A 13127-nucleotide genomic window follows, 5' to 3' on the forward strand; every position below is an offset into this window, starting at 1 on the left:
AAATATTTAATTTTTTTTTAAATTAAAAAATTTTTGGATCGCCCATACATATTTAAATCATACCAAATTATTTGGCTAATACTCAAAAGAATAACAAAATATTTTTTTCGAAAAAATAAAATATATAAAAATATTTTTCTTCAAAAATAAAAATAAACAAAATATTTTTTGAAGTTTTATATTTGTTCAAAGAAATATAAAATAAAAAAATAATTTTAAAGAACAAAATAAAAAAATAATTTGATTTTTTTTTTAAAATAGTGTTTTAAAAAGAGTTTTGAGTCGTGTGTAATTATAAATTTTGAAAATAGTTTTTGAATTGTGTGTTTAGTTATCAATTTTAAAAAAAAAAAATTTTTTTTTGATTAAAAACACGGTTCCAAAACTAAACCAAACACTAAGGCTCTGTTTGTTTGTATTTTCAAATTAACTTTCAACACGTGAACTCCTGCTTCACGTTTGGATAGGACATTCAAAATACAATTCCGCGTGTTAATTCAAATTACAGTTTGAAAACCCGTTTGGCAGCTTGTACTTCAATTCTCCACTTTTACCGTTTCTGCTTTCTTTCTCTTTTGATCTGAAAAGCTTCCATGTCCTTCTTTATCGTCTCTGAAAATTTCACGTGAACCTCATCTTCTTTTTCCAGTGTCGATTCCTAACATTTAACCCAACAAACCAAGTGTCGATTCCTTTCCAAATGATAGAACAACCACAACCAAAACCAAACTGAAGCAAACATTCATCCTCCCCAAAGGAAAAAATCAAAAACAAAAGACAAAATCATCTATATTTTTCTTTCTTTTTTTTTTTTTTTTGGCTCAACTCTTATTTTCTTTCATGCTCACCAAAGACAAAATCACAACACAACCAACAGAAGCAAACCCAGAAGCAAACCAAAACATTCACAAAACATCACCAAGAAACAAGTATCAAGTAGTCCAGGGGGACACAATCTGGGTCTAAAATTGCGAAATTAAACATCACAGATGCTACCTAACAGACCTGCAGCATCTTATTTATTCAAAAATCCTTGACGAAAACGATCTTGCGAGGTTGGAATAGTCACTCATTTTCCAGAATTTGTACTAGGATTGACAGCAATATAAGTCTGAATAAAGCTCAGGACAATGGCTAAAATAGCACCAAGGAAAGCAAGAAGAGTCCAAGGGGTATCAAAATGGGTATGCAACCATTCAGTCATCCACAGTCTCACCTTGTTCTTATAGTGGTCTTCAATTTGGTTTCGAACATCTTTATAGGCATTAGTGTCAGGCACTAAGTTCTTGGCTATCTCATTGAAAAGCCCAGCCACCTCTTCGTCGGTACTAAGGTAGTTTAGAAGTATTCCCTTCTTTCTCAGTTCCTTCACATCATCAGCATTATCAATCAGTGTATCCATAAACCATATATATGAGGTGACTCCCAAGTCATTGGGACTATCAGGACACATCTCATAGGCTACCAAGTTTAGTAGTAAAGACTGGGTTGAGTCATCAATTATCATTGGAGGAAGCCTTAAGATTGCTCTAATGAAGAGAGGTTCATACCTTACATCAGTAAAAAAAATGTTTTCTTGCTCTTGGTTAGGCCTGAAGATGATCCCTGCGGTCTTGAGCTCCTGTACTGAACGATATGAGCACCAATTGTTTCTTTCGTTTTTGAGACGGCCGTTGAGTTTCTGCATTATTTTTGAGTAACAATTGTTGCCTCCTCCTCCTCCTTTGTTTTCAGTGCTAGTAAGTTTCCTGTGCACGAGTTCTAGAAGATGAGCAGGTTCGCCTAATTTTCTTTGTACTTCTGTGGGCCTTGTTTTTGGGTTGGTAATGCATGTAATGCAATTTTCCATCATTTCCTGAAATGAAATATGAGGAGGACGAGGTGGCCGCGTGTTTTGAATGAACTTGTTAATCAACTTCAAGCCTTTATCCTCTTTAAAGTCCGAGCTCATGGTCATCAGTGCCTGGAGGACTTTGAAAGGAAGTTGATTCTCGAGCAAGAACAAGTCACGTTGCACGAAAGCTTTCTCATGATTCTTCATCTTCATTTTGGCTTGCTCTTCTTTGTCTTCGTGTGTCATGTAGTGAATATATTGGAGGATGAAGCAACCATCGAGGAACATCATCAAAGTGAAGTCCGGGGCATCAATATTAGCGTCCTCAGCATAGCAGTTTCTTGCCTCGATAGCCACATCTGCAACCTTGTTATACAAGTCGTTTATTGAATATGATGGTCCACAACTTTTCACATACTCCCTTGTGAATTGAAATTTGAATTTTTCGAACGATTTGAGGTTTTCGTCCTTGTGGTGGTAGGGACCAATAGAAACTAGCTGTGGCACATAGCATTTCTTTGTGGACTCGGTGGGCAGAATTTTAGGGACCTTCTGTATCTTATGCTTTGCCATTGTGGTGTTTGAGGACTCACCGGACCCATTTTCTTCTTTCATTATCAAACTTAGCTGTGGATGTGGGTTCGGTGGGCTATGGATTACAACACTCAACTCACTGTCAAAAGATCGAGCCGACATTGTCAGCTGGTAGGTAGGAGGATATACACAATCTAGCTAGAGGTAATATAATTTTTATCTTATGATTCTTTATCTGCTTAAGATCTGCAGTTCTGAAATTTATAGGACACCTTAAAGTACTTTGATTAGCAATTATCTTGTATTGTATGAGATCAAAAAACACTTTGCAAATGTCATTATCTGCATGAGAATCTTCATGAAAACAAAAATGAAGTAGAGCATTTCTTTTTTCTGTTGCTAGCCCTTTTTTCTCTTTATGTATATAAAGGTCACAAGCTTGTTTCACATATATTCCAAATTTGGTGTTCATGTTACTTTGTAAAAGAAATCCTGTCCCTTGGTTTTATGTAAATCTGGCAACATGTTTTTCACATACATACGAAAAGATAAATTACTGTTTTGAAAACAGATATTTTGGCTCCTATTTTATCAACCTCTTCCATCTACATTACTTATGATCAGATTAAAGATGTTAATTTTAACGTGTGTTGAAATTCCATGATCAGTATAGCAGCTAGTTGTCCAAATCTGGAGCATGATTTTAAATATGGACCAATATGTACGAACGAGTTTTTGTTCTAAAATAAAAACTCGGCTTATTGACCCAATACATATCTGGCAGTACCCAACAATGTGTATTGGTTCATAGCTGATTTACTGTTGACACAGCCAATTGACAGCTAATGCACCAATTCCGCAGAAATGAAGTTCTTGTTTGAGGCTGATGATTTCAAAAAATTCATAACCACGACACCCGATTCCGGATATGCATCCTAATACTATTATACCGAGATAGATATTGACACCTCTCCCAATACTGTTATTTTAAACCATGATCCAAATTCGAATAACTAATTCAAATTCATATGAAAAATTTGTCATAGAATTTTTTAGAAAGTGTTTGCTACTGGTGAATATAGGTATCTTACTATATATATCTCAGTAACATTAACGTTAGGTACCAAAAAACTCAGATACAAAAAAAATAAAAAATTCAGACACCATTATGAGTGATCAAAAATACCCTCGAGGAAAAATTTGTAAAATTGAGTGAAATAAAAAATAAAATCCTTGTGGAGTGATAAAAATACCCTCAAGGAAAAATTTGTTAGGGTGTGTTTTTTCATTTTCATTTTCATTTTATCAACAAAATCAAAATTTTATTAATAAATATTATAAGTGAACATAGTCACTGATACATCAACTCAATCTCCAGAAAAACACCAAGAATACACCTTTCTCCTAATCTCCTATATCAAGATAAACTCTCGGTTAGCAAGATACAAACAAAACAATACACCACAATGCAACAATAGTACAAATAGAGTACCTTTATTATAGAACAATGCCATATTAACATTCACCAAACAAATAAACACACCAAGACAGTAACTTCAATTGAAAAGCTATAGTAGAAATGCCACTATGAGCAGAGTAAAATAGAGCACCCTGATATTAAGGCAATGCCACAACCAGAGTCATTTATTCCCTTCTGAAAGCATTGCCATCCCATCATGTCTTAAACTTCAAACATCAAACACCTTCAATATTAAATAAAAATGTTGTACGGGGAGCAAATATTCCGGCGTGCCCGTATTCCTTTCTTCCGAGCTCCGTCGATGTCCGATCACCTGCGAGCAAATAATGGTGAGCTACCCGGCGGTGTGTGGCCGGAAAAACCCTCCGACGGTCAAGTTAGCACACACCTTAGAGGGAATAGAGAGAAGGGAGAGAGTGTTTTAGTGTAAGGATTTCTTACAGATATGTTCGACTATCGCGTATGGGGGGCGCAGACATGCTTATATACCTTCTGAGCCCCATATCCACTCCCTGTCATCTCCTGACACGTGGCTCTGCTATCCCATCTGTCAGCATAAACCATGCCGTTCATCACCTGCTCTCAACTGCCTGTCAGCATAGCTGGAGCTCGGCAGCCGAGCTGCCCTATCTCGGTCATACCATGCTTCATACCTTAAGCGCCTAACCGGATAACCGAATGAAGGACCGGGCTAGGCGGCATCTCGGCAGAGCTTAGCCCGGGCTCCTCCTTTGGTCGGCCTTCTCGCCGGTCAGTCAACTACCTCGGCTGACCGCGCCTTTCCAAGCGCCGGCCTCTCGGTCTGTCTGGTCTCGACAATCCTCGGACCGAGCATCCTAGCCTGACCGGTCACTTCCTGGCCGAGCAGCTTCTGCACGGTCCGGGGCAGCACACAGACCAAACTCTGCCCGGCCCAACTTCTGGTAGCCCATCTCCGGGTGAACAGTCGATCATCTCGGCCCAATGCTCTGCTGGGCCCTCAACTTGTTCGGTCTATACCTCGGCCCAACACCGGAGCATAAATCACCCTCTCAATTGCCCCTTAATTCCGTCCGCGGAAGCGTGACTGGGATTATTCACCTCGTCCGAGATAACGTTTCTCCGGTCGTCAAGACGCCAAGCCTCGACCGAGCTAGTTGACGTAATTGTCCGCAGATTTGACCGGTTATATTCCTCGGCTGACCTATTCCCGTTGAAGGTAGCTCGGTTGGCTCTTCGTCTTTTCAACCCGTCGCTTCAGTCCTGCCAAAGCCATAAATGGGGACACGTGGCGGTCTGCCATTGGTCATCGGGCAGCCAACCCGCCGTTTTTGCCAGAATTTGAATTTGGGCGGCCTTTCACCCTTACAAATACAACACCCTCCTCAAGCCGTTTCTTCCTACTGCCCTTATACTTCCTGACGATCCAGAGCTCAAGCCCTCTACTCGATCTCGACTGCCATTTCTCACTCTTGGAAGAACTGTCCCCAACCTCCAAAGGTAAGATTTTCGATCCCCCTAGTTGCTATTTTCTTTCATTTTACACACATTAGGGTACAAAAACATAGCTATTAGGGCATAGGTCGTAGAATCCGCATCAAACCTTCCATTGTTCTTGGTGTTCTTCGTCTGCCTGAAGAACACTGAAGAACTGGGGTGAACCGGGCTCTGGGCCTTCTTTTGATCCAAAAAACCAAACAAACCGGGCAAACAACATGTTTGTTTCAACCAAGGCGAAAACCGAGATAACAGAAGGACTTGGCCGTTCAACCGGGCTAACATCTGGTCCGCTTGGGCGACCGGGCTCCTTAGATAGAATAGACAACCGAGGTGGTTTGGCACACTTAATGGCCGAGCTAAATCCAGCACCTTCGCGCGACCGCGCTAACACTTGCCATCCTTTTCCTGCAGAGTCCAAGGGGACCACCGTCATTCCTGAGGCTCTCAGGACCGGGCAACATCCAATACCCAGAGCCAAACCCCTCAGCCGGGATACACTAAGCCGGCCAAAAATGGGGAAGTTCTGCTTCCTAGTGGATACTCCGGCTGCGCTGGTTACATTTAGGGAGGACTACGGCGTCCCGGCCGATGTCCACCTGCAGCTCGCAGAAGAGGAGACCACACCTTGGGGTAGGGAGGAGTGCCCCTTCACCGTGCTATCCATTGTTGAAGGGGGTCTTCGTTTCCCGCTCAACCCTCTTGTAACCGAGTTCCTCCGCCGCACCGGGCTGGCACCCACACAGGTGTCCACCAACACTTATAGAATAATCAACGGCGTTCACGAATTGAATCAACGGCTGGGCACCAACTTAGGCCTAGCCGAGATATTGAGGCAATACACAATGGGCCACACCGGCGACGGCCTAGCTTACTACTTGAAAATAAGACCGGGCAAGGAAAAAATCATAACCGGCACCCCGGACAAAGATATGCACGATGATGATTTTTTCTGGGTGTCCGGCAACTACGAAACAGCCGAGGTGCCGGGCTGGTTCATAAGCAAGGACTTCGGTTCTTCATGTAAGCCACTCAAACTTGCTCGGTTAACTTTGTTCTTTAGTTTTACTAACCGGTTTCCCTGTTTCTTTTGCAGCTATCCAAGACTTGCAAGCCAACTACCAATTCCCCAACGTTGAGGCAATTCGGGCCGTGCTTAGGTACCGTCACCGAGACTGCAACGAATTGCTCGGCTACACACCGACTTACAGATATTCTGCTCCGCGCCGGAGTAGAGTAACTGACTTCCTCAGAGCTCCTTCGCCACCTCCAGATCCATCCCTACCAGACGTCCCATTAATCCGGTTAACCGACGAGCAAGAAATGGCCAAAAGATCTCGGATAAAAAACCTTCTAACCGCGACCTCAGCCGAGATACCGAGCGTCACCACCCGTTCCCCGGCTGCCGGTCAATCGAGTGCAGCCGTCGTAGCCCTTGCATCTCCAGCTCCAGCTGCCGTGCAATCTGCCAGAGAAGCGCGCCGGGCTGGAAAAAGACCAAGGGCAGATCCCTCCGCCGAGCTCGTCACCGAGCTGACAACCGAACATCTTGCTGAAACTCCTGCTCCCGTGCCCGCTTGGCGTCCTCAGCTGAAGCACCGGGGACAGGACATCCCGGCGACTGCTTCGATCAAGGCAGACAAAGAACATTTGCTTGCCTTCGATCTCTCCAAAGCATTTCTCCTACCGGGCGACGTGGTAGGCAGTGACCACGTCCCTGACACCCGGCTGGTAAAATCTTCCGTGAAGTCCATGGCCAGGGTAAGTCGGCGTTCTTTTTAACATTTCACAAGTGTTTGCTCGGTCCTTCTTGCTCGGTCCCCTTTTTGATGTACTTTGCTTCTTTGTGCAGGCCATTCAGAAACAACATTTGGTCTTGGAGCGCATCCACCGGCTTAGGCAGAAAGCCAACGACACTGCCAGCCATGTTGAAAGCCTTCAAGCCGAGCTCGGCCGGGCTAAAGCTTCTCTCGAGATGGCCAACCATGACAATAACAGGCTGCTTGGTCAACTGAATGCAGCCGAGAAAAAACAAAACGAGCTCCAGGCCGAGGTTGACACTTTGAAGAAGGCAAAGAAGAAGGCTTGCCGGGCTGCCAACAACGCGGGTTTCAACGAGGCCGAGATGAATTACAAGAAGCAAGTCTTTGCAACACAAGACATATACTTCAAGGCTGGCTGGAAATCCGCTTGCGAACAGCTCGGCCAGGGCTCTGACACCGACGTTTTTGCCAATCCTCCCAAAGCTTCACTACCGGTCTACCTCGTGCCATATGCAAATGATGTATTCAGTGCGCTTCAAGCGGAGGCCGAGGAGGGGCTTGAAGAAGGAAGTGATGAGACAGATTCGGAGGCTGAAGACGCCGTAGTGGAAGTGCAGCCCGGTCAAGTTGAGCCCGGTGCCCAAGAAGCGAGCCCAACCACCAACCTTGAGACTGCCGAGGATGAATTCACCAATCTATCCCCCCTGGTTTAGTTTTCTTTTCTTTGCATTTTTGCTTTCAATACTTTTGATGTAACCGGGCTCTGTCCCCACCTCTTGTAATGAATTTCTTTATCAATGAAAAATTTTGAATTTTCGCCAAGTGTTTGTCCGGTAGTAATCCATTCCATCTTCAGCAAACTATCTCGGTATAACTTATCATTGGAACACTTTGTCGACCGGAGTCCATAACACGGTCGAAGCAATTTGAGCATAACAAAACAAATTCATGCACCGAAATACCCATCTCGGTTGTAGCTAAGTTTGGACAAGATACCATGTTGGACAAGACGCCAACTCTTCCAACCGGAGTACTTCATCACGGTTGGGAATCCCAAGTTGGACAGAACACCAACTCTTCCAACCGGAGTACTTCATCTCGGTTGGGAATCCAAAGTTGGACAAAACACCAACTCTTCCAACCGGAGTACATCATCTCGGTTGGGGATTCTAAGTTGGACAAAACACCAACTCTTCCAACCGGAGCAAATCATCTCGGTTGGGAATCCAAAGTTGGACAAAACACCAACTCTTCCAACCGGAGTACATCATCTCGGTTGGGGATTCTAAGTTGGACAAAACACCAACTCTTCCAACCGGAGCAAATCATCTCGGTTGGGAATCCAAAGTTGGACAAAACACCAACTCTTCCAACCGGAGTACATCATCTCGGTTGGGGATTCTAAGTTGGACAAAACACCAACTCTTCCAACCGGAGCAAATCATCTCGGTTGGGAATCCTAAGTTGGACAAGACACCAACTCGTCCAACCGGAGCAAATCTCGGTTGTAAACATTAAAAGAACAATCCAAGTGCTAATGCAAAATGACTTCTATAATTTGACAAAAAGAATTACATTCTGCTTTGCAAGCCAAAAAATTGCTTTACAAAAAGAGGAAAGTAAAAAGCTTAAAAATAATACAATTTCAAGTTGGCCGCATTCCATGGCCGGGGTATGGCTCTTCCCTCTAGATCCTCCAAGTGTAAGCCCCCTTGCCAGCCAGACCAGTGATCTTGTAGGGTCCTTCCCAATTTGCCCCTAGTTTGCCTTCTCCTGGCACCAGGGTGTTGCCCATAATCTTCCTCAAAACCCAATCCCCAACTTTGAACGGTCTGGGGTGCACTGTCTTGTTATACTTCTTGGAGAGCTCTTGTTGGTAAGCGGCAACATGGATGAGGGCTTTCTCCCGGCGCTCTTCCGCTAGGTCCAACTCCAAGGCAATAGCCTCGGCATTTAGCTCGGGCTCAAAACTCTCAGTTCTGAGGGTGGGCATTTCAACTTCCAAGGGTATGACCGCCTCCATGCCATAAGCCAAAGCAAATGGAGTCTCTCCGGTCGAACGTCGCGGGGTTGTTCGATATGCCCAAAGGACGCTCGGTAATTCTTCAGCCCACTTGCCCTTAGCCTTTTCCAACCGTTTCTTCAACCCATCCAGTATAGTCTTGTTTGATGCTTCGGCTTGACCATTGGACTGCGGGTAGGCCGGGGTGGAGTTGTAGAATTCTATCTTCAGATCTTCACAAAATCCTCTGAATAGGCGACCGTCAAACTGGGTACCGTTGTCAGAGATCAAAATCTTGGGGACGCCAAACCGCGTGACAATGTTCTGCCAGACAAATCGCTTCACGTCTTTTTCTTTGATGGTTGCCAAGGGCTCAGCTTCAACCCACTTTGTGAAGTAATCTGTGGCCGCGATGAAGAATTTCCGGTTGCCCGGTGCTGTTGGCAACGGTCCCACTATATCTAGCCCCCACATGGCGAAAGGCCAAGGACTGGTGAGGGGAAGAAGTTCCCTGGCAGGCTGGTGGATCTGATGGGCGAATTTTTGGCATTTCTCGCACTTGCGGACATATTTTTGGGCGTCGGCCTGCATGCACGGCCACCAGTATCCCTGCGAAATAGCTCGGTAGGCCAAGGACCGTCCCCCGACGTGGCTGCCACAACTGCCTTCATGAATTTCAAACAAGAAGGCCTCCACACTGTTCGGGTGCACGCACTTGAGATAAGGACCGGTGAAGGACTTCTTATACAACGCGCCTGATGGAGAGAGCCAAAACCGCTCGGACTTCACCCGGATTTTGTGTGCTTCTTTCTTGTCCGCTGGAAGAGTCCGGTCTCTGAGGAACGAGATCAAGGGGTCCATCCATGAAGGACCTAGCTCGGCGCAGAGTACATCCGTCTGCCCGGCGTTTTCAATGCTTGGCCGCGGAAGAAAGTCAATCAACAGGGGGTTTGGAGATGTGCTATCTACCATGGAAGCGAGGCCGGCGAGTTCATCAGCCCGGCTGTTTTCTTCCCGGCCAATCTGCTGGACTCTGATTGCCTCAAACTGCTTGATATGGTCCCTGACCAGAGCTTGGTACTTCGCCATCCTGTCGTCCTTCGCTTCATAAATCCCGGAAACTTGATTAACCACAAGCTGGGAATCACTATATACCAGAAGCTCGGCAGCCTTCATTTGGATTGCGCTCTTGAGCCCAGCAAGAAGCGCCTCGTACTCAGCCTCGTTGTTAGACGCCGGGAAGCCGAGTGTGATAGAATGCTCTATGGTTAGGCCGTCCGGGGATATAAGAACAATACATAGGCCGGCACCATGGCGGTTGGACGCTCCATCAACAAAAAGCTTCCACATGTCCCCCACGAAAAGCTTCCAGCAGTCAGATGGGTCCTGAGAGTTGCGAAGGGCAATGGGATCACAACTGCTCGGCTGTGCGGTGTCAAGTTTGGTGTTGACCGGTTCAAAGTCAGTGCCCCTTGGTGATTCGACACCGGACTCAGCAAGTTGGTCCGTAATGCCCAAGTCCGTAGGCGAAACACCAGGTTGCGGTGTGAAGCCGGCCGCAGGTTCTGAGCTGCCTGGAACCATTCCTTCCCCCCTTGAGGATTCGGCACCGGACTCAGCAAGTTGGTTCAGAATGCCCAAGTCCGTAGGCGAATCATCAAGTTCTGAGCTGTGTGGAACCATTCCTTCCCCCCTTGGTGATGCGGTACCGGACAGAGTGGATGGGTTGGTGATACACAACTCCGTCATCGCAGCACCGGGAGGTATTACCGTGCAAACTGAGGGAATTTCGATGGTGCGCGCTAACTTCGCGGCGCGACCTTCTGCAGCTGGTAGTTCCTCGGTTGGCATTGTGGGCGTCTCATCATCTGCCCCGGCAATGTCGACCGGGCATACCGGATGAGTGCCAGGTGAGAACTCGGCAACAAAATCGGCCAAGGTTTGGGCTTTGATTGCGGTGCGCGGCTGGAACTTCACATCGAACTGTCCCAACTCGACCGCCCATTTTAATATTCGGCTGGAAAAGTCTGCGCGCTCAAACAAGGCCTTGAGGGGGAACTCGGTCAGTACGACGATGGTATGGGCGTGAAAATAATGTGCCAATTTCCTCGAAGCCATCATCAGTGCCAACGCAAGCTTTTCCAGCGGCAAGTACCTCGTCTCAGCCGGCAGAAGGGTCTTACTTACGTAAAAAATTGGGAGGTGCTTAATTCCTTCAGTCCGGACTAACACCGCACTTACTGCGTGCTGGGAGACGGCAAGGTAAAGGTAGAGTTCCTCACCGGGCTCTGGTGTAACCAACAGCGGCGGAGAAGACAAATAATCTTTGAGCTCAGCCAAAGCTCGGTCACACTCGTCATCCCATGAGAATTTTGACTTCAATGCTTGAAAGAAAGGGCGGCAGCGATCTGATGACCGGCTTATAAATCGATTAAGCGCGGCGGCCATCCCGGCCAGATGCTGCACGTCCTTAGCCGAGCTGGGTTGTTTCAATTCTTGCACGGCTCTGATCTGAGTAGGGTCTGCTTCGATGCCTCGGTTCGTGACTAAGAATCCCAAAAATTTCCCGGATCCCACGCCAAAGGTACACTTCGAGGTGTTCAAGCGCAGCTTGTGCTTCTTAAGAATGGCGAACATCTCGGCTAAGTCGGACAAATGGTGTGCCTCATGTCGGCTCTTTACCACCATATCATCGATGTAAGCCTCCATTGTCCGGCCGAGCAAAGGAGCGAACATTTTGGTCACCATCCTCTGAAAGGTTGCCTCGGCGTTTTTCAAACCAAAGGGCATAACTCGATAGCAGAAGAGTCCCCTTGGAGTCGTAAAAGAGGTGATTTCTTGGTCAGGCCCATGCATGGCAATTTGGTGATAGCCGCGGTACGCATCCAAGAAACTGAGCCGACTGTGTCCAGCCGTCAAATCCACTAGCTGGTCAATGCGCGGCAAAGGGAAGCTATCTTTTGGACAAGCTCGGTTGACTGTCTTGTAGTCGACACAAACTCGCCACTTTCCATTTTTCTTGGGCACCACTACCGTGTTGGAAATCCACCGAGGGTAGTGCACTTCCTGTATTGCTCGTGCCTCAAGCAAGTTCTTTACCTCCTCTGCTACTACCTCGGCGTGATGCAGCGCCGATCGCCTTGTTCGCTGGATGACTGGCTTTGCTCCAGGGAAGACATTGAGGTGATGACAGATAAAGCTTGGGTCAAGACCAGGCATGTCATAGGGCGACCATGCAAAGACTTCGATGTTCGCCATTAAAAACTCAATCATCTCGGTTCTCTCCATGGCCGAGAGACTTGAACCGAGCAAGAAGAACCTGTCCGGCTGCTCGGCATCAATCCGCACCTCAACCAATTATTCAACTGCCTTGTCTTCTGCTTTGGTGCCAACATCATCCAAGACACTCTGGTCCTCCGGTCCCTCGATCATTTGAACGAATCCTTTGGCAGCCCGGCTCCCGTTGACCGCCACGAAGCACTGCTTGGACATGACCTGATCACCCCAAATCTCCTCGATTGCCCCCATAGCCGAGGGAAATCTCATCACCTGGTGGTAGGTCGATGCTACGGCTTGCATGGCGTGAAACCATCCTCTTCCAAGGATAAGGTTGTATGTTGAAGGCACTTGTAGCACCCAAAACTCCACTTGCTGGACCACGGATCCCGCTTTGACCGGCAGGATAATCTTTCCCAATGGCCACTCCGGCTGCGAGTTAAATCCAACCAGTGGCGAAGTGGCCGGTGCCAAGTCTGTCTCGCGAAGTTTGAGCTGTTTGAACGCATCATAATACATGATCTCGACCGAGCTTCCCTGATCGATCAAGATCCGTCTAACATCAAATTCTTTGACGCGTAGTGTTACGACAAGAGCATCGTTGTGCGGCGTCTAGATACGCTCTAAATCCCTTGAGGTGAAACTGATCACGTCTTTCTCCTCTGTCTTCCCTCTTTTGATGGCAGGCTGTACTGACAAAACCTCCCTCATATGCTCTGCCTTCTTAATCATGCCCCGGAGTTCGCAAACACGCTCCGGTTC

General features: G+C 46.5%; 1 protein-coding gene across 1 annotated transcript; it reads right to left on the minus strand.

Moving 5' to 3' along the window:
- Nucleotides 1-1069: 1069 nt before the first annotated feature.
- On the minus strand, nt 1070-2530 carry LOC114276712 (UPF0481 protein At3g47200-like). Its single transcript, XM_028218529.2, has one exon. The coding sequence runs from the start codon at nt 2528-2530 to the stop codon at nt 1070-1072; it is 1461 nt and encodes a 486-aa protein (XP_028074330.2).
- Between the last annotated feature and the right edge of the window lie 10597 nt (nt 2531-13127).

This window comes from Camellia sinensis, chromosome 10 (genome assembly GCF_055761805.1).
Source record: "Camellia sinensis isolate YWXY chromosome 10, ASM5576180v1, whole genome shotgun sequence".
Taxonomy (NCBI): domain Eukaryota; kingdom Viridiplantae; phylum Streptophyta; class Magnoliopsida; order Ericales; family Theaceae; genus Camellia; species Camellia sinensis.

What these genes read in the sequence shown, in the direction of transcription:
- LOC114276712 (XM_028218529.2), bottom strand. Translation starts at nt 2,530, where the DNA reads ATGTCGGCTCGATCTTTTGACAGTGAGTTGAGTGTTGTAATCCATAGC.